Source organism: Heterodontus francisci, chromosome 25, assembly GCF_036365525.1.
Source record: "Heterodontus francisci isolate sHetFra1 chromosome 25, sHetFra1.hap1, whole genome shotgun sequence".
Classification (NCBI taxonomy): Eukaryota; Metazoa; Chordata; class Chondrichthyes; order Heterodontiformes; family Heterodontidae; genus Heterodontus; species Heterodontus francisci.
The window spans coordinates 73,234,599-73,254,294 of NC_090395.1; the positions used below are offsets into that span (position 1 = coordinate 73,234,599).

At 47.5% G+C, this 19,696-nt stretch overlaps 2 protein-coding genes across 6 annotated transcripts in view; both read left to right on the forward strand.

Moving 5' to 3' along the window:
* LOC137383990 (protein phosphatase 1H-like) overlaps positions 1-4,148 on the forward strand; it is a 55,440-nt gene extending 51,292 nt beyond the window's left edge. The window contains exons 10-11 of the mRNA XM_068057504.1: positions 876-1,027; positions 2,409-4,148. Of these exons, the coding sequence (XP_067913605.1) occupies positions 876-1,027; positions 2,409-2,547 (291 nt within the window). The 3' untranslated portion in view covers positions 2,548-4,148. The remainder of the gene's footprint in view (positions 1-875; positions 1,028-2,408) is intronic.
* A 1,687-nt stretch (positions 4,149-5,835) lies between these two features.
* Positions 5,836-19,696, forward strand: part of LOC137384128 (chemokine-like protein TAFA-2) — an 86,863-nt gene continuing 73,002 nt past the window's right edge. For 4 of the 5 annotated variants that reach the window (XM_068057743.1, XM_068057741.1, XM_068057742.1 and 1 more), the window contains exon 1: positions 5,836-6,251. Coding sequence is in view for 3 of the 5 variants with exons in the window: in XM_068057741.1 (XP_067913842.1) it covers positions 6,223-6,251 (29 nt within the window). In the remaining 2 variants the exon portion in view is untranslated. Of the gene's footprint in view, positions 6,252-16,367; positions 16,465-19,696 lie in introns of those variants that run through there. The other variant, XM_068057744.1, reaches the window with a different exon arrangement.

Sequence of the window (19,696 nt, forward strand, 5' to 3'; positions counted from 1 at the left end):
TAACCAATCCTTAATCCATGCCAGTATATTACCTCCTATCCAGTGTGCTTTAATTTTGCTAACTAACCTCCTGTGGGAGACTTTATCAAAGGTCTTCTGAAAATCCAAGTATACCATGTCCACTGACTCCCCTTTATTAATTCTGTTAGTAACATCCTCAAAAAACTCCAACAGGTTCTTCAAACATCGTCAAAAAAGAGTCAGTCACTTACGGCACAGAAGGAGGCCATTCGGCCCATCATGTCCATGCTGGCTCTCCACGGAGCAATCCAGTCAGTCCCACTCCATGCTCGATCCTCGCAGTCCTGGAAGTTTATTTCCTTCAAGTGGCTGTCCAGTTTCCTTTTGAAGTCATTGTATTGTGACCTGGGATTGGGCTTCTCCCACTCGGCTGCAGATAATATTGTTAATCAGGTGGGTGGATTCCGCTGGTTAAACTGCAGTCGGGCCCTTGAGTTCCTAAACTCTTCCTGTCAACCTGACTCTCTGGACTTGGCTAAGTGGGGAACGTCCCTACGGAGAGACAGTGCCAACAGGAATCTACACCTGTAGTGTACCAGAAGCCATAAATAGAAGATAGTCACAAATAAATCCAGTAAAGAATTCCTTACCCAGAGAATGGTGAGAATGTGGAACTCGCTACAACAGGGAGTAGTTGAGCCAAATAGCATAGATGCATTAAGGGGAAGCTGAATAAACATGAGGAACAGGATATGCTGATAGGGTGCGATGAAGTAGAAAGTGGGAAGATGAACGTCTGGAGCATAAACACCAGCACAGACCTGTTGGGCCAAATGGCCTGTTTCTGTGCGATGTAACTGATGCTGTCACTAAGGTGCTAGTTTGAGAAAACTGAAGCTGTGTTGTTGTGGCAGGTGAAAGTGTACGATGTCACAAAGTATGAACACGGTGTGGATGATGTGATCGTTCTGGGGACGGACGGACTGTGGGACGTGATCTCGGACCGAGAGGTAGCGGACGCGGTAATCCACATTCTCTCCAACTGTGAGCCTGATAACCCCAACAGGTTTGTGGAGTTGATTGGGTTTTGCTAAAGTCTAAGTGACCACCCTCAGACTAAAACTGGAAAATCCAGAGGCCACGCTGAAATAAAGAGGATCTTGTACAAAAGATTCAATAAACTTGAATTTCTGTAGCGCCTGTCACAACCTCAGGAATCCCAAAGTGCTTCGCAGTCAATGAAGTACTTTTTGAAGTGTAGTCACTGGAAACACAGCAGTCAATGTGTGCACAGCAAGATCCCAGAAAGCACAATGATGTAATGACCAGGTAGTAATGTTACTTTGGTGATCAGTATCTTAACTCCATTTACCGGTCTTGGTTCTGTAACCCTAGATACCCTGGCCTAACGAAAATAACCCAGGGGGTTCACCGTCTGGTATCCCCCCTGCATCGGGAGAACCAGTGTCTGGCAAATGTTCACATAAAGCATGAGGGCCTTTGCAGACTGCAGTCTCTACATAGTGCAATCCCGTGAAAGTTGATTCATTCCCTGCCACCATTTAGAATTATAGCCTCACGCGACACACAGGAGGCCATTTGGTCAATCGTGTCTGTGCTGGCTCTTTGAAAGAGTTATCCATTTAGTTCAACTCTCTCTGCTCTTTTCCCTTCAAGTATTTACCCAATTCCCTTTTGAAAGTTACTATTGAATCTGCTTCCACCGCCCTTTCAGGCAGCGTGTTCCAGATCACAACAACTCGCTGTGTAAAATAACTCTGCACATCTTCCCTCTGGTTCTTTTGCCAATTATCTTAAATCTGTGTCCTCAACTTACCAAACCTCCTGCCATTGGAAACAGTTTCTCCCTATTTACTCTATCAAAACCCCTCAATTTTACACACTTATTAAATCTGCCCTTAACCTTCTCTGCTCTAAGGGGAACAATCCCAGTTTCTCCAGTCTCTCCATATAACTGAAGTCCCTTATCCCCAGGACCATTCTAGCAAAACAGATAGATTGCATCAGTTAGAAGGGAGGTAGAACACAGTCATAGGTGTCCAATTGATTAAAGCCACCTCTATCCAACTCAGTAACATAACAATCCTGCTAGAGAAAGAAGACTTTTATTTATAAAGTGTTTTACATATATCGCACTTTTCATGGCCTCAGCACTTTCAAAGCGGTCAACAGCCAATGAAGTGCACTTGCTGTAGAAATTGATCTACCACTGGGAGTGGTTGAGGCAAATAGCTTCGATCTTTCAAAGGAAACTAGACGAGTACATGAGAGAAAAGGGAATAGAAACATATGTTGAAAGGCTGAGTTGAGGTAGATGGAATGGGCGGATACTTGTGTGGAGAATAAACACCAGCACAGACTAGATGGGCTGAATGGCCTGTTCTGTGCTGTGCATTCTATATAATTGCATGTAATTCTTTCTGCAGGTTCACGCTAGCTGCTCAGGACCTGGTGATGAGATCCCGCGGAATCTTGAAGGAACATGGGTGGCGACTGTCCAATGACAGGCTGGGCTCGGGCGATGACATCTCTGTCTTTGTTATTCCTCTTTACGGCCATACGTGACCTCCTTAAGGACAGTGTCTATGGGACTCTGCAAAGACTGAAAATGAAGCTGCCCAGTTCTAAATATCCAACCAATCCCTTTGGGGGATTTCTTTGCCGCTTTTTAATGAATCTCCCAGGTCCCCTCGTAATATCATCCTTCCCAGCAGAAGCAGTGAAAGAGCAACTTGGGTTTACACAACTCCAGTGTGTTTCACAGCCGATGATATACTTTTGAAGTGTTGTTACTGTTGTAATTTAGGCAATGCAGCAGCCAATTTGTGCATAGCAAGATCCCACAAACAGCAATGTGATAAATGACCTGAATATGTTTTTTTTTAGTGATGTTGATTGAGCGATAAATTTTAGCCATTACACCACCTCTGTTCTTCTTTGAAATTCCGCCATGGGATACATCCACTGGAGAGGACAGACAGGGCCTCAGTTTAACATTTCATCTTCTGACAGTGTGGCACTCCCTCAGTACTGCACTCGGAGTGTTACTCTGATTTATGTGCTCGAGTCTCTGGGGTGTGGCTCAAACCCAGAACCTTCTGACTTGGAGGTGAGATTGCAACCCACTGAGCCATCACTGACACATTTGAGGGTATTTGTGCCTGTAAGTCCTGCAGAGAAATACGTTTTGCAGAATGTTTTTCACCCAGTACCCAGAATCTATCTGGGCCTGGCTGCTGATCAGAGTAATGAGTGTTCTGATTTGAGAGCGCGGTGAAATTTCAAACTGCCCTTCCCTATCTGCCTTATTATTTTTAATCTAGGCTTTCCAATCTTTGAAAGAGTTATATTTATGAAAAGAGAAGAAAAAGACATTCTGTAAACCCGAAATAAAAACAGTAAATTCTGGAGATGGACAGCAGGTCGAGTTGGGGGGGTTGTCAACCCTCCAGGAATTAAAGACTAATTTCTTGGACACTGCTGCAAACACAACCGGGGTAGAAAAATCCAAGGGCAATAAAATGTTCTGTTTCTTTAATGGCTTTCATTTATTAATTATAAAAATATAGGATATAGCGAAAAGGCTGCTTGACCAGGTGGTGCAGTTGGGGACAGAACATATCGAACTTCCAGGAATACACCCAACCAGAATTGGCAAACTGGTCCATTTAAGAAGAAACTTTAACCATTTTAATGCTTCCATCTCGCAAGCTAACTGCTGAAGTCAATTATTCCTGGGTCTTCACCTCACCTCTTCTACCCAAAGGTTTGCTCCATGTGGTCATTCTTGTTGTGTAAAGGTGTAGATTATTAATTAGAACTGTACGTGAACAAATCTCTGAATGAAACTGCTTCGGATGCTGACCCAGTGCGTTACTAGCGTTTTATTGCTCTTTTACGAGAAATAATAACCTTTTGAAGACCTTGGCAGATGGAAGAAGTGTGTTTAGTTTGGGTGCCATTTGTGTGGCTCCCTAAACACCACACGGGAAAACTGAATTTCCCTCCACGTACCTTCACTCCTCTTTCAAATACTGAGTTTGTTATTTTGGTCCATTTCATTCAACTTCAGGCTGTGAGGAGATGTTATTACAGATCAAGAAGTTTAATGATTGTACACGTTATTTACAAAGTTCATCACAAATAAAGAATCACAATCTGTTGTACTGAGATTTTCAGTTACTACAAGAGAATCACAACGGACTCTGTTGGTGCATGGCTATCTCCGTGTCTATGTGTGCTGCTGCATCCTGTAAGGGATCAGAAGGGGCCCATTCAGCCCCTCAAACCTGTTCTGCCATGAAGTTAGATCATGGTTAATCTGTTCCTTAATCCTTAATACTTTCACCTAATAAAAATCTATCAAACTCAGTTATGAAATTTTCAATTGACCCCACCCCCCCCCCCCCAGCCTCAACAGCATTTTTGGGGAGAGAGTCAGGTCACCAATAAACTTTGGTGTAAAAAGACCCAAAATGCAGGAATGTTTTTTCAAAGAAATGCCTCGAAAATGAAGAGTTTGAGTTGTGCATTAGTTTAGTTTAGAGATACAGCTCTGAAACAGGCCCTTCGGCCCACCGAGTCTGTGCCGACCATCAACCACCTATTTATACTAATCCTACACTAATCCCATATTCCTACCACATCCCCACCTGTCCCTATATTTCCCTACCACCTACCTATACTGGGGGCAATTTATAATGGCCAATTAACCTATCAACCTGCAAGTCTTTGGCATGTGGGAGGAAACCGGAGCACCCGGAGGAAACCCACGCAGACACAGGGAGAACTTGCAAACTCCACACAGGCAGTACCCAGAATTGAACCCGGGTCGCTGGAGCTGTGAGGCTGCGGTGCTAACCACTGCGCCACTGTGCCACCCTCAGCCCGCCTTGGCAAAGCACAGAGAGCAACAGGAACTCGACATGGTAACAGGAGTGAAGATTTATTGATTCGGGTGATAAGATGAACCTCAACTAGTGGGTGGAGGGAGCCCGAGTCTGGGACAGCTCACAAACACCTCACAAGCATTGTCACATACAATTCACAAGATCACCACACAGTGGCAGCAGAGTATCAAGAACCAAACAAGCAGCTCGTCAGCTTGGCAGAGCTTAACACAAATCTCTTCCCGTTATTAGGTTTTTGTCTTTCCCCTCATGGAAGAATTTCTTTCCCTCTTTCTACTGAAGGTTATATTGGATTCAGCAACAACAATGTCTTGCATTCATGTAGAACCTTTAACATATTCAAACACCCTAAGGCTCTTTACAGGAGTGTGATCAAACAAGACACTGAGCCCTCATGCGGTACTGGGACAGGTGGCCATAAGCTCGGTCAAAGAGGTCGGTTTTAAGGAGCATCTTAAAGGAGAGCGAGTCGGAGAGAATTAGGGAGGGAATTCCAGAGTTTAGGGCCCAGGTAGCTGAAGGTAGAGCTGCCAAAGCGATTAAAATCGGGGATGCACCAGAATTGGAGGAGTGCAGAGATCTCGGAGGATGTTGGGACTGGAGGAGGTTACAGAGATAGGGAGGGGAGGGGTGTTTGTGAGCTGTCCCAGACTCGGGCTCCCTCCACCCACTAGTTGAGATTCATCTTATCACCCGAATCAATAAATCTTCACTCCTGTTACCATGTCGAGTTCCTGTTGCTCTCTGTGCTTTACCAAGGCGGGCTGAGGGTGGCACTGTGCCCTAGCACACTGAGTATTGGGTCCCTGTGGAGCAAAGAAAACAGCCCAGCCCAGCCCAGCTCCCTCTCCCTCTCCCTCTAACCATAGATCACACACATCACACAATATCTCCAAGATCAGCCTGTCAGGCAGCTTATCTTCATCCTAGTAAACAGCACACACACACCGTGCCAACAGACACAGTCCTTATCAACATCATCAAGAAAAAGCATCTACAACAGATACCAAAGCCTGAATAAACAGCAGGCTGCTGCTGCTGCTGCTGCTGTCGCTGGACTTCCTCATTCTGTCCTTGATTACAATAATTGTCACCTCCTGGAGATAAAGTGAAGACTTTGGGGAGGCAGCGGATTGAAAGTTTGACGAGGTTTTATTCCAGAAACCAACCACCCCCTCCTCCCAAAATCCAGCGGTTGAGGAGGGGGGAAACTATCCTCAGGTTAATGAGACGAGAGGTATGTGAGGAAGTGGAAGGAGAGCGACATTGAAGACCAGTCCAGGATGGTGTTGCTGATGGTGGGAGGATTTAAAGGGACAGAGTGTCACTAATGCCTTCATATTCAGATCAAGACAACAGGTAAGGAGGAGAAAAGGGAAATTGGCAGAGAGAGTGGATTGTTTGTGTTCTCTCTCTCTATCTCTCTCCCTAATTTTTCTCTCTCTTTTCCTCCCTCCTATCTCTCCCTCTTTCCTCTTTCTCCTCTATCTCCTTCCTTCTCTCCTCTCTTTTCTTCCCTGTCTCCTCCCTCTTTCCCTCCCATCTTCCTCCCCCTCTCATTCCGTCTCTCATTTAATCTCTCCTCCCTCACTCTCTCCCTCTCCTCTCCCACCCCACAACCTCTGTGGTTGAACCTGTACAATGTTTCTGGGGTTTAGAATAAGGATAAAGTTAGAGACTTCGGGAAACTTCTAAACCTGGGCACATTCACCACTTTCCTCCTGCCCCTCATACCTTCACCGATTCATTCTCACTGATCACTCACTCACTCAGTCAGTGTGTGAGACTGTGTTCATGCTTATGGACTTACTTAATAACAAAGCCTGTGTTTATTGTTGTTTAACAGGACTTGAATGATGTTCGAATGGAAATTAGGATGGTTCAAATCCTTTCACTCTTTACTTTTAGTTTTGTAATTTTGAAAGTGTGCAGAGTGATATTTAGTGCAATGGGTGATTGATTAAATCAACAAATGCTTTGTATGGGAGTGAAGTATGCAGTGACATAAATCAGCATCAAATTGAGCTTGTGGGCTAGTGTCAGTTGCTTGAGGGACTCAGAAAGGAAGCTTCCAGGTCACCCTAGTTAACCTGGAGTTTTATCTGCCTTACCCAGGAGGGACATGTCTCTGGGTGCGGTGGGAGTGCCCATGTCATAACTGTGTGGGACAGGCTGGATAAAACAATCCTTTTTTCCCAGTCGGTCATTTTTGTGTGGAAGGAGGTGGAATATACATTCACAATGTGTCTGAGTGTGAGTGTGTATATGTGAGTGTGAAAATATATGTAAATGTGTGTATGAGTGAGTGTGTATACGTGAGTGTGAGAAATGTGTGTAAATGTGTGTAAAAGTGTGAGTGTGTGATATCATCTGTAACCAGGTTCGAGGGGATGTATGATCCACTCCTGGTTCTTCATAATAAAATCAGTAAGGCACTTGAGGGAAATAAGATGGGAAACTCCTTGGAGCTGCATTGTCTGCCACACTTTCAGCAAAGCAATGTTGGTAGAGTGGGAGCAGCTCGGAGGAATTCCCGACCATGTATCTCCACATGAGTCAAGGAGATTTATAATAAAGGCAGAGGACACAGCAGTTACAAGATCACAAGATAATTCTGGTTGTGTCCCATTCATTCTTTCAGAGAGATAACAACACCCCACAATAAAGCATCAAATTGTTTAATAAATTAGTTTGACCTTCATTAATCTATCCACATATTGATCACTCTTAGTGTGAGGAAGAATTTTAAAAAAACATTTGAAAAATACATTCTCAGGATGTGGGCGACACTGGCTAGGCCAGCATTTATTGTCCATCCCTAATTGCCCTTGAGAAGGTGGTGGTGAGCTGCCTTCTTGAACTGCTGCAGTCCGTGTGGGGTAGGTACACCCACAGTGCTGTTAGGGAGGGAGTTCCAGGATTTTGACTGAGTGACAGTGATGGAACACTGATTATAGTACCAAGTTGGGGATGCTGTGTGTGACTGAAGGAGAACAGGGAGGTGGTGGTGTTTCCAAGCATCTGCTCTTGTTCTTTACGCAGGTCGTGGGTTTGGGAGATGCTGTTGATATCAGCCCAAAAATGACCCTTTACTATTTTCTACCTCCACGTCCTATTTGTTAGTCATTGCACCTCACTGATGCCTCAACTCCATGTAGAACAGTCTAGTGTTTCTCCACAAACAGGAAGGATCAGGATTTTAAGATTTAAAAAGCAGAAGGCATTAAGAGTTTTGTGAGTAAGGTTGTCAGATCATTGCCAGTCCTGTAGCAGTAACGGCCCTTACAAAGCTTCAGCATGGACTTTCAAACCAGGTATGACATTGCAGAGAATAAAACCAGCCTCCTGCACCTCTGCGTGCTGCTCAAGATCTCTTGCATACAAATCTGGACATTAGACACACGTGATGTTTCATGGTGCCAGGCAATGACTGACATGTCCCTAGATCAGAGTGTTGAATGCTCGTTAGTCACAGCGTGTGATAGTTCTTGTTTAAGTTGTTCCACAGCAGTTGTTTAATGTTCATTGGTTCACTGATTTTACTGTCCCTCAATTAATCTGCTATCCCCCTCCTTGCCCATCCCCCTTTTTAGCTGCGATTCTGCTTTGTAATGTCAGAAGGTGGAGGGTGGATTTTAACACACAGATTAACGTACATTCCCACTTATGGTTTTCACACTTAGTTGGAAAAGAAGGGAATAGCTTCCCAGTGGTTCAGCTGGCAACTGCATTCCCTGATGTGGCGTTGTATGTACAGGGAAGGTCCCAGGTTCCAAACCTGGAAGGTGCTGTATTCTCCTATCCCAGCTGAGGTGGAATAGATGCTGGTGTTGGTCACAGTGTTACGCACCTGGGCAAAACAAAAGAAGTCTTGAATTTATATAGCACCTTTCACAACCACTGGATGCCTCAAAGTGCTTTATAACCAATGAAGAACTGTTTTGAAGTGTAGTCACTGTTGTAATGTAATGCAGCAAAATTGTGCACAGCAAGCTCCCGCAATCATCAATGAGATAACGACTAGATTATCTGTTAAAGTGATGTTGGTTGAGGGATAGATATTGGCCAGGACACTGGGGAGAACTCCCCTGCTCTTTCAAATAGTGCCGTGGGATCTTTTCTGTCCACCTGAGAGAGCAGGCAGGGTCTTGGTTTAATGTCTCATCTGACAGTGCAGCACTCCCTCGGTACTGCCCCTCTGACAGTGCAGCACTCCCTCAGTCCTGCCCTTCTGTCAGTGCAGCACTCCCTCAGTACTGCCCTTCTGTCAGTGCAGCACTCACTCGGTACTGCCCCTCTGACAGTGCAGCACTCCCTCAGTACTGCCCTTCTGTCAGTGCAGCACTCCCTCAGTACTGCCCTTCTGTCAGTGCAGCACTCCCTCGGTACTGCCCCTCTGACAGTGCAGCACTCCCTCAGTACTGCCCTTCTGTCAGTGCAGCACTCCCTCGGTACTGCCCTTCTGTCAGTGCAGCACTCCCACAGTACTGCCTCTCTGACAGTGCAGCACTCCCTCAGTACTGCCCCTCTGACAGTGCAGCACTCCCTCAGTACTGCCCTTCTGTCAGTGCAGCACTCCCTCAGTACTGCCTCTCTGACAGTGCAGCACTCCCTCAGTACTGCCCCTCTGACAGTGCAGCACTCCCTCAGTACTGCCCTTCTGACAGTGCAGCACTCCCTCGGTACTGCCCTTCTGACAATGCAGTACTGTCCGTCTGACAGTGCAGCACTCCCTCAGTACTGCCCTTCTGTCAGTGCAGCACTCCCTTGGTACTGCCCTTCTGTCAGTGCAGCACTCCCTCGGTACTGCCCCTCTGATAGTGCAGCACTCCCTTAGTACTGCCCCTCTGACAGTGCAGCACTCCCTCAGTACTGCCCCTCTGATAGTGCAGCACTCCCTCAGTACTGCCCTTCTGACAGTGCAGCACTCCCTCGGTACTGCCCTTCTGACATGTGCAGCACTCCCTCAGTACTGACCCTCTGACAGTGCAGCACTCCCTCAGTACTGCCCTTCTGACATGTGCAGCACTCCCTCAGTACTGCCCTTCTGTCAGTGCAGCACTCCCTCAGTACTGCCCTTCTGACATGTGCAGCACTCCCTCAGTACTGCCCTTCTGACAGTGCAGCACTCCCTCAGTACTGCCCTTCTGACAGTGCAGCACTCCCTCGGTACTGCCCTTCTGACATGTGAGCACTCCCTCAGTACTGCCCTTCTGACAGTGCAGCACTCCCTCAGTACTGCCCTTCTGACAGTGCAGCACTCCCTTGGTACTGCCCTTCTGACATGTGCAGCACTCCCTCAGTACTGCCCTTCTGACAGTGCAGCACTCCCTCAGTACTGCCCTTCTGACAGTGCAGCACTCCCTCAGTACTGCCCTTCTGACATGTGCAGCACTCCCTCAGTACTGCCCTTCTGTCAGTGCAGCACTCCCTCGGTGCTGCCCTTCTGTCAGTGCAGCACTCCCTCGGTACTGCCCTTCTGACAGTGCAGCACCCCCTCGGTACTGTCCTTCTGACAGTGCAGCACTCCCTCAGTACTGCCCTTCTGACATGTGCAGCACTCCCTCAGTACTGTCCTTCTGTCAGTGCAGCACTCCCTCGGTGCTGCCCTTCTGTCAGTGCAGCACTCCCTCGGTGCTGCCCCTCTGACAGTGCAGCACTCCCTCAGTACTGCCCCTCTGATAGTGCAGCACTCCCTCAGTACTGCCCTTCTGTCAGTGCAGCACTCCCTCAGTACTGACCCTCTGACAGTGCAGCACTCCCTCAGTACTGCCCTTCTGACAGTGCAGCACTCCCTCGGTACTGCCCTTCTGACATGTGCAGCACTCCCTCAGTACTGACCCTCTGACAGTGCAGCACTCCCTCAGTACTGCCCTTCTGACATGTGCAGCACTCCCTCAGTACTGCCCTTCTGTCAGTGCAGCACTCCCTCAGTACTGCCCTTCTGACAGTGCAGCACTCCCTTGGTACTGCCCTTCTGACATGTGAGCACTCCCTCAGTACTGCCCTTCTGACAGTGCAGCACTCCCTCAGTACTGCCCTTCTGACAGTGCAGCACTCCCTTGGTACTGCCCTTCTGACATGTGCAGCACTCCCTCAGTACTGCCCTTCTGACAGTGCAGCACTCCCTCAGTACTGCCCTTCTGACAGTGCAGCACTCCCTCAGTACTGCCCTTCTGACATGTGCAGCACTCCCTCAGTACTGCCCTTCTGTCAGTGCAGCACTCCCTCGGTGCTGCCCTTCTGTCAGTGCAGCACTCCCTCGGTACTGCCCTTCTGACAGTGCAGCACCCCCTCGGTACTGTCCTTCTGACAGTGCAGCACTCCCTCAGTACTGCCCTTCTGACATGTGCAGCACTCCCTCAGTACTGTCCTTCTGTCAGTGCAGCACTCCCTCGCTGCTGCCCTTCTGTCAGTGCAGCACTCCCTCGGTGCTGCCCCTCTGACAGTGCAGCACTCCCTCAGTACTGCCCTTCTGACAGTGCAGCACCCCCTCGGTACTGTCCTTCTGTCAGTGCAGCACTCCCTCGGTGCTGCCCTTCTGTCAGTGCAGCACTCCCTCGGTGCTGCCCTTCTGTCAGTGCAGCACTCCCTCGGTGCTGCCCTTCTGTCAGTGCAGCACTCCCTCGGTGCTGCCCTTCTGTCAGTGCAGCACTCCCTCGGTACTGCCCTTCTGACAGTGCAGCACCCCCTCGGTACTGCCCTTCTGTCAGTGCAGCACTCCCTCGGTGCTGCCCTTCTGTCAGTGCAGCACTCCCTCGGTGCTGCCCTTCTGACAGTGCAGCACTCCCTCGGTGCTGCCCTTCTAACAGTGCAGCACTCCCTCGGTGCTGACCTTCTGACAGTGCAGCACTCCCTCGGTACTGCCCTTCTGTCAGTGCAGCACTCCCTCGGTACTGCCCTTCTGACAGTGCAGCACTCCCTCGGTACTGCCCTTCTGTCAGTGCAGTACTCCCTCGGTACTGCCCTTCTGTCAGTGCAGCACTCCCTCGGTACTGCCCTTCTGACAGTGCAACATTCCCTCAGTACTGCCCTTCTGACAGTTCAGCACTCCCTCGGTACTGCCCTTCTGACCCTGCAGCACCCCCTCGGTACTGTCCTTCTGTCAGTGCAGCACTCCCTCGGTGCTGCCCTTCTGTCAGTGCAGCACTCCCTCGGTACTGCCCTTCTGACAGTGCAGTACTCCCTCGGTACTGCCCTTCTGTCAGTGCAGTACTCCCTCGGTACTGCCCTTCTGACAGTGCAGCACTCCCTTGATACTGCCCTTCTGACAATGCAGCACTCCCTCGGTATTGCCCTTCTGACAGTGCAGCACACCCTCATCACTGCCCTTTTGTCAATGCAGCACTCCCTCAGTACTGTCCTTCTGACAGTGCAGCACTCCCTCGGTACTGCCCTTCTGACAGTGCAGCACTCCCTCGGTACTGTCCTTCTGACAGTGATGCACTCCCTCGGTACTGCCCTTCTGACAATGCAGCACTCCCTCGGTACTGCCCTTCTGTCAGTGCAGCACTCCCTCGGTACTGCCCTTCTGACAGTGCAGCACTCCCTCGGTACTGCCCTTCTGACAGTGCAGCACTCCCTCGGTACTGCCCTTCTGACAGTGCAGCACTCCCTCGGTACTGCCCCTCTGACAGTGCAGCACTCCCTCGGTACTGCCCTTCAGTGCAGCACTCCCGCGGTACTGCCCCTCTGACAGTGCAGCACTCCCTCGGTACTGCCCTTCTGACAATGCAGCATTCCCTCAGTACTGCCCTTCTGACAGTGCAGCACTCCCTCAGTACTGCCCTTCTGACAGTGCAGCATTCCCTCGGTACTGCCCTTCTGACAGTGCAGCACTCCCTCAGTACAGCCCTTCTGACAGTGCAGCATTCCCTCGGTACTGCCCTTCTGACAGTGCAGCACTCCCTCGGTTCTGCCCTTCTGACAGTGCAGCTCTCCCTCAGTACTGCCCTTCTGACAGTGCAGCACTCCCTCGGTTCTGCCCTTCTGACAGTGCAGCATTCCCTCAGTACTGCCCCTCTGACAGTATAGCATTCCCTCGGTACTGCCCTTCTGACAGTGCAGCACTCCCTCGGTTCTGCCCTTCTGACAGTGCAGCTCTCCCTCAGTTCTGCCCTTCTGACAGTGCAGCATTCCCTCGGTACTGCCCTTCTGACAGTGCAGCATTCCCTCGGTACTGCCCTTCTGACAGTGCAGCACTCCCTCGGTACTGCCCTTCTGACAGTGCAGCTCTCCCTCAGTACTGCTCTTCTGACAGTGCAGCGCTCCCTCAGTACTGCCGCTGGGCGTGCCAGCTTCGATTATGAGATTAGATTTTAGATTGGATTAGAGATACAGCACTGAAACAGGCCCTTCGGCCCACCGAGTCTGTGCCGAACATCAAACACCCATTTACACTAATCCTACACTAATCCCACATTCCCACCAAACATCCCCACCTGTCCCTATATTTCCCTACCACCTACCTACACTAGTGACAATTTATAATGGCCAATTTACCTATCAACCTGCAAGTCTTTTGGCTTGTGGGAGGAAACCGGAGCACCCGGAGAAAACCCACGCAGTCACAGGGAGAACTTGCAAACTCCACACAGGCAGTACCCGGAATCGAACCCGGGTCGCTGGAGCTGTGAGGCTGCAGTGCTAACCACTGCGCCACTGTGCCGCCCTGAGCTGAAGTTTCTGGGGCTTCAACCTATGACTTTTGGACTCAGAAGGCAATAATCGAGCCAGTTACTGCCCCTGATCAGCACCTAATGAACTTCCATCTCCCATTGGAAAAGGATGTTCACTTGGGTGTTGGAGAGGATTGGATCACATTACCGAAACAGCCCTTATCAAAGTCACAAATAATATTCTATGTAACTGTGATTAGGATAAACCTTCCCTCCTCGCCCTTCTTGACCTGTCTGCACCCTTTGACATGGTTCACCACACCATTCTCCTCCAAAGCATCTCCACTCTTGTCCAGTTGTGTGGGACTGAGCTCTTCTGACTACGTTCCTCTGAAGCTGTTTGGGACATTTTATTACTCAAAGGTGCTATATAAATGCAGGTTGTAATTTTTGATCAGGCTTGGTGGAATATTTCTCCTGGTTGAATTCCTTGCCAACACACAGGGTCCAGGCTTACACATGGAAAATGCCAGTATGGAATGCCAAATCCTGTGGGAATGAAATCCCAGGCAGACAGAGGATGGAAGGAAGAAAGAAAGACCAGAATGATTCTACTTTGCGTCAAGTGTCAGTTGTGTGTGAAATCCGGGAGGTTCGTGTTCACCCCATTCAGAGAGGATGCAAATCTACAGCACAAACTGTTGAACTTTATTCTGCATCTCACCTGGGACCTGTACTAGACGGACGGGTTGCATCTTAGCAGGACTGGGATGAATATCCTCACAGGGAGATTTGCTCGTGCTGTTGGGGAGGGTTTAAACTAAATTATCAGGGGGATGGGAACCTGAGAGGGAGCTCAGATTGGAGGGAAGCAAAACTGGTAACTTGTCAGGGGTTTGGGAACCAGAGCAAGTATCAGAGAGGAATACCAAGGTACACAGAATACTGGGGGAGATAGATAGCATGAGAGTAGGGAATAGTAAGTTATTAGGTGGAGTCAGAGTGAGGAATAAAGTCTGAATCAGGGTTAATGTGCATGTATGTGAATGCATGGGGTGTGGTTAATAAGACTGGTGAGGTACAGGCGCAGATTGCCATGTGGAAATATGATGTTGTGGCTGTAACAGAGACCTGGCTCAAAGAAGGGCAGGACTGGGTGTTAAATATTCCTGGATACAAGGTGTTCAGGAAAGATAGAAAAGGGAAAAAGGGGGAGGGGTTGCGGTATTGATTAAGGAGAGCATTGCAGTGCTGGAGAAAAAGGATGTCCCAGAGGAGTCGAGGACAGAAACTATTTGACTAGAGCTAAGGAACAAAAAAGGTGCAGTTACATTGCTCGGTGTTGTCTACAGACCACCAGCTAGTGGAAAGGACGTGGAGGAACAAATTTGCAAGGACATTACAGAAAGGTGCAAAAATTATAGGGTAGTTATAATGGGGGACTTTAATTATCCAAACATAGACTGGGATAATAGTGTAAAGGGCAGTGAGGGACAAAAGTTCCTAAAGTGTGTTCAGGAAAATCAGGACAGGTTGCGAGAGCAGTTAATAAAGCATACAGTATCCTGGGCTTTATTAATAGGGGCATCGAGTACAAGAGCAAGGAAGTTATGTTAAACTTGTATAAAACACTAGTTCAGCTTCAGCTGGAGTATTGTGTCCAATTCTGGGTGCCTCACCTGAGGAAAGACGTGAGGGCATTGGAGAGAAAACAGAAAAGATTCATGAGAATGGTTCCAGGGATGAGGAATTTCAGTTATGAAGATTGATTGGAGAAGTTGGGACTGTTTTCCTTGGAGAAGCCTGAGAGGTGATTTGATTGAGGTATTCAAAATCATGAGGGGTCTGGACAGAGTAGATAGAGAGAAACTGTTCCTACTCGTGAAAGGATCGGGAATGAGAGGGCACAGATTTAAAGTATTTGGTAAGAGAAGCAAAAGTGACATGAGGAAAAACTTTTTCACACAGCGAGTGGTTAAGGTCTGGAATGCGCTGCCTGAGAACATGGTGGAGGCAGGTTCAATTGAAGCATTCAAAAGGGAATTAGACTGTTACAGGAAAAGGAAGAATGTGCAGGTTTACGGGGAGAAGGCAGGGGAATGGAACTGAGGGAATTGCTCTTTCAGAGAGCCAGTGCAGACACGATGGGCCGAATGGCCTCCTTCTGCACTGTAACAATTCTGTGATTCTGTGACCTGCACTGTACCTGCCCTGGGTGTGTTTAATGGGACAGTGTCGAGGGAGCTTTACTCTGTATCTAACCTCGTTTTTTTTTTTCTTTTTCTTTTTTTTTATTTAAAAAAAACCCTTATAATTAGCAGACAAGGAAACAGCTGCATGCTGATTATTTCAGCTGTAAAACGCTGTGAATTGTCACTCCTGTCACGCGGAAGCCGCCTGTTTCCAGGCCGCTGTCCCTGTTGGTCAAATCATCTGTATGCAGCTAGCAGTCAGTGCATTGACACCTGCACTGGAATACATGGAAACAATTAACTAACCAGAAACCACTGTTTCTCCAAACCCCGAGGCTAAACAGCAGGAATGGGACCAGGAACCAGGCACGCAATGATATTGGCACCATTTTATTGAAAATTAGAACACACTGTAGAGGGAGCTTTACTCTGTATCTAACCCCGTTTTTTTTTTGTGGGGGACAGTGTAGGGGGAGCTTTACTCTGTATCTAACCCCCGTTTTTTTTTCTTCTTCTTTTTCCTGGGAGTGTTTGATGCAACAGTGTAGAGGGAGCTTTACTCTGTATCTAACCCCGTACTGTACCTGTCCTGGGAGTGTTGGGTATTGATACACAATTCTACAAGTACTTCCAGGTCAGAGGCTTATCATGGCTGACCTCGACAAGTGCGGAAACAAAGGTTACGGATGAAAATAGTGGTCAAGCAGTCGGGTATTTCACAAGCGTGAGATGAAAGGTCTGAATCCATGATGGGTCCGGAAGGTGAGGTGATAAATTGTGCACAGGAATTCACTGGAGTTTGAACCATGTGCCTTGAATGTGTTGCTATTCCATTCAAAACCCACTCGTTCCTCCACTCGGGGATTAGTGCTCAGCAGGTCAATCTGCGACAATCACATAAAAATAGAATTTCTGTGATTTTTGTTTCAGAAAAAAAAGCAAAACAATTTTGCATCTGAAGCCCAACAGTCTCTCTGCTCTCAGTAACTCTGCACACTTAATTTTGCTTTTAGAATTAATTCCTTCAGCTTCTGTCTCGCAGGCACTGACTCTCTCCGAGGGACAGTCTGTGAGGAAGGGACTGGGCACAACAGTGATCCCCTCTGGTTCAATATTGATGAGTGAGTCTGGAGATTCAGCACTTGTATTTCAGAGAGGAGAACTCCACAATAATACTGAAGCACATGTTTGCACTCCTCTCTGATTACCACTGTCTCTCAGCAAATAGGCTGAGGATTGAGAGTGAGATTTATCTTTCATTTCCATTCTACTCTGAGCTCATTTTTCGTTTGATTTAGTTCCAGTTTTAGCCGAGTCTTTTGTTCCCAAATTTCAATCATATTTTAGTTTACATTTTTTCCCAAGCCAATAATTTTGTAATTTATTTTGGGGGTCCGGGTACACAGTTCATGAACAGGTACAGAAAATACTCAAAGAGGCGAATGGAATGCTGGCTGAAGTCACGTTCAGTTATACAAAGCCTGGTTAGACTACACTGGAGTTACTGTGAGCAGTTCTGGGCACCACAACTTAGGAAAGAGATATTGACCTTGGAGGGAGTGTAGATTTACCAGAATGATACCCAGGACTCCAAGGGTTAAATTACGAGGAGAAATGACATATACTAGGATTGTATTCTCTGGAATTTAGAAGGTTAAGAGTTGATTTGGTTGACGTTTTTAAGATATTACCATGACATATAGAGTAGATCGAGCAAAACTATTTCCGCTGGTTGGGCCGTCTGGCACTGGGGACACAGACTAAATATTAGAGCCGGACCATTCAGGAGAGAAATTAGGAAACATTTCTACACACAAATGGTTGTTAAAATTTGAAACTCTCTTCCACAAACAACAATTGATGCGAGATCAATTGTTAAATTTAAATCTGAGATTGATAGATTTTGTTATCAAAAGGTGTTAAGAGATGTGGAGTTAGGTCGCAGGTCAGCCATTATCTCACTGAATAGCAGAACAGGTTCGAGGGGCTGAATGGACTCCTCCTGCTCATTTGTTATTTTAACAGGCAGTAGAATCTTATAGAACAGAAGGAGGCCATTCTACCCATTGTGTTTGTGTTGCACCCACAGTCTAGTTTTCTCAGGAACTTATATCTCCAAAAATGTCCAAATTACATCACCTCGCCCCATTCATCAGATCACAGCAAATGATGAAGAATATTAAATAAAAACAAGAAATGCTGGAACCACTCAGCAGGTCTGGCAGCATCTGTGGAAAGAGAAGCAGAGTTAACGTTTCGGGTCAGTGACCCTTCTTCGGAACTGACACATATTAGAAATGTCACAGGTTATAAGCAAGTGAGGTGGGGGTGGGGCAAGAGATAACAAAGGAGAAGGTGCAGATTGGACCAGGCCACATAGCTGACCAAAAGGTCACGGAGCAAAGGCAAACAATATGTTAATGGTGTGTTGAAAGACAAAGCATTAGTACAGATAAGGTGTTAACGGACTGAATATTGAACAGCAGCAAGTGCAAACATTAAAAAAAACAGTGGGTAAGCAAACTGAACAAACTAAGATGAAATGAAATAAATGCAAAAAAAAGATTGTAAAAAATGTAAAAAAGAAAAGAAGAAAAAATACCTAAAAATGAAAGTAAAATGGGGGGCTGTCATGCTCTGAAATTATTGAACTCAATGTTCAGTCCAGCAGGCTGTAGTGTGCCTAATCGGTAAATGAGATGCTGTTCCTCGAGCTTGCGTTGATGTTCACTGGAACACTGCAGCAATCCCAGGACAGAGATGTGAGCATGAGAGCAGGGGGGAGTGTTGAAATGGCAAGCAACCGGAGGCTCAGGGTCCTGCTTGCGGACTGAGCGGAGATGTTTCGCAAAGCGGTCACCCAGTCTGCGCTTGGTCTCCCCAATGTAGAGGAGACCACACTGTGAGCAGCGAATACAGTATACTACATTGAAAGAAGTACAAGTAAATCGCTGCTTCACCTGAAAGGAGTGTTTGGGGTCTGGGATAGTGAGGAGAGAGGAGGTAAATGGGCAGGTATTACACCTCCTGCGATTGCAGGGGAAGATGCCATGGGAAGGGGATGAGGCGGTGGGGGTAATGGAGGAGTGAACCAGGGTGTCGCTGAGGGAACGATCCCTTTGGAATGCTGACAGGGGAAGGGAGGGGAAGATGCGTTTGGTAGTGGCATCACGCTGGAGGTGGCGGAAATGGCGGAGGATGATCCTTTGGATATGGAGGCTGATGGGGTGGAAAGTGAGGACAAGGGGAACCCTGTCACGGTTCTGGGAGGGAGGGGAAGGGTTGAGGGCAGAGGTGCGGGGAAATGGGCCAGACACGGTTGATGAGGAATATTGTTTGTTTGTTTGGGATGAGAAGTATTAAGCTATTGTTTGCTTGAAAACTTGGAGACTTGACTTGCCCATTTTAATTTCGAGTATCTGTTTCAAAATCTCATGAACTGCTGACTAATGTCATTTTAAGGCGAGAAATAATTTCATCTCCTTGCCTCCAAATACTTCTGCATAATTGTTTTCAAGTCCTAGAAACGCAATGGAGGAGCTTCCTTCCAGCCCGAAGTCTCATTCCTCTGGTGGGGGAATCCAGAACAAGAAGGCATAATCTTAAAATTAGCACAAAGCCCTTCAGGGGTGATGTCAGGAAGCACGTCTTCACACAAAGGGTAGTGGAATCTGGAACTCTCTCCCCCAAATGCTGTGGTTGCTGGGGGTCAAAACAGAGATGTATAGATTTCTGTTAGACAAAGTTATCAATGGATATGCAGCCAAGGCGGGTAAATGGAGATAAGATACAGGTCAGCCATGATCTAATTGAATGCGGAACGGGTTTGAGGGGCTGAATGGCCTCCTCCTGTTCCAATGTTATTTGGGTTTTGGGAAAAATAAAAGGGGAAAACATTGGCAGGAAGTCCTTCACCAACTCTGAATAGGTTGGGGCACTTTTCTCTCGAATAGAGAAGACTGAGGGGTGACCTGATTGAGGTCTTTAAGAATAT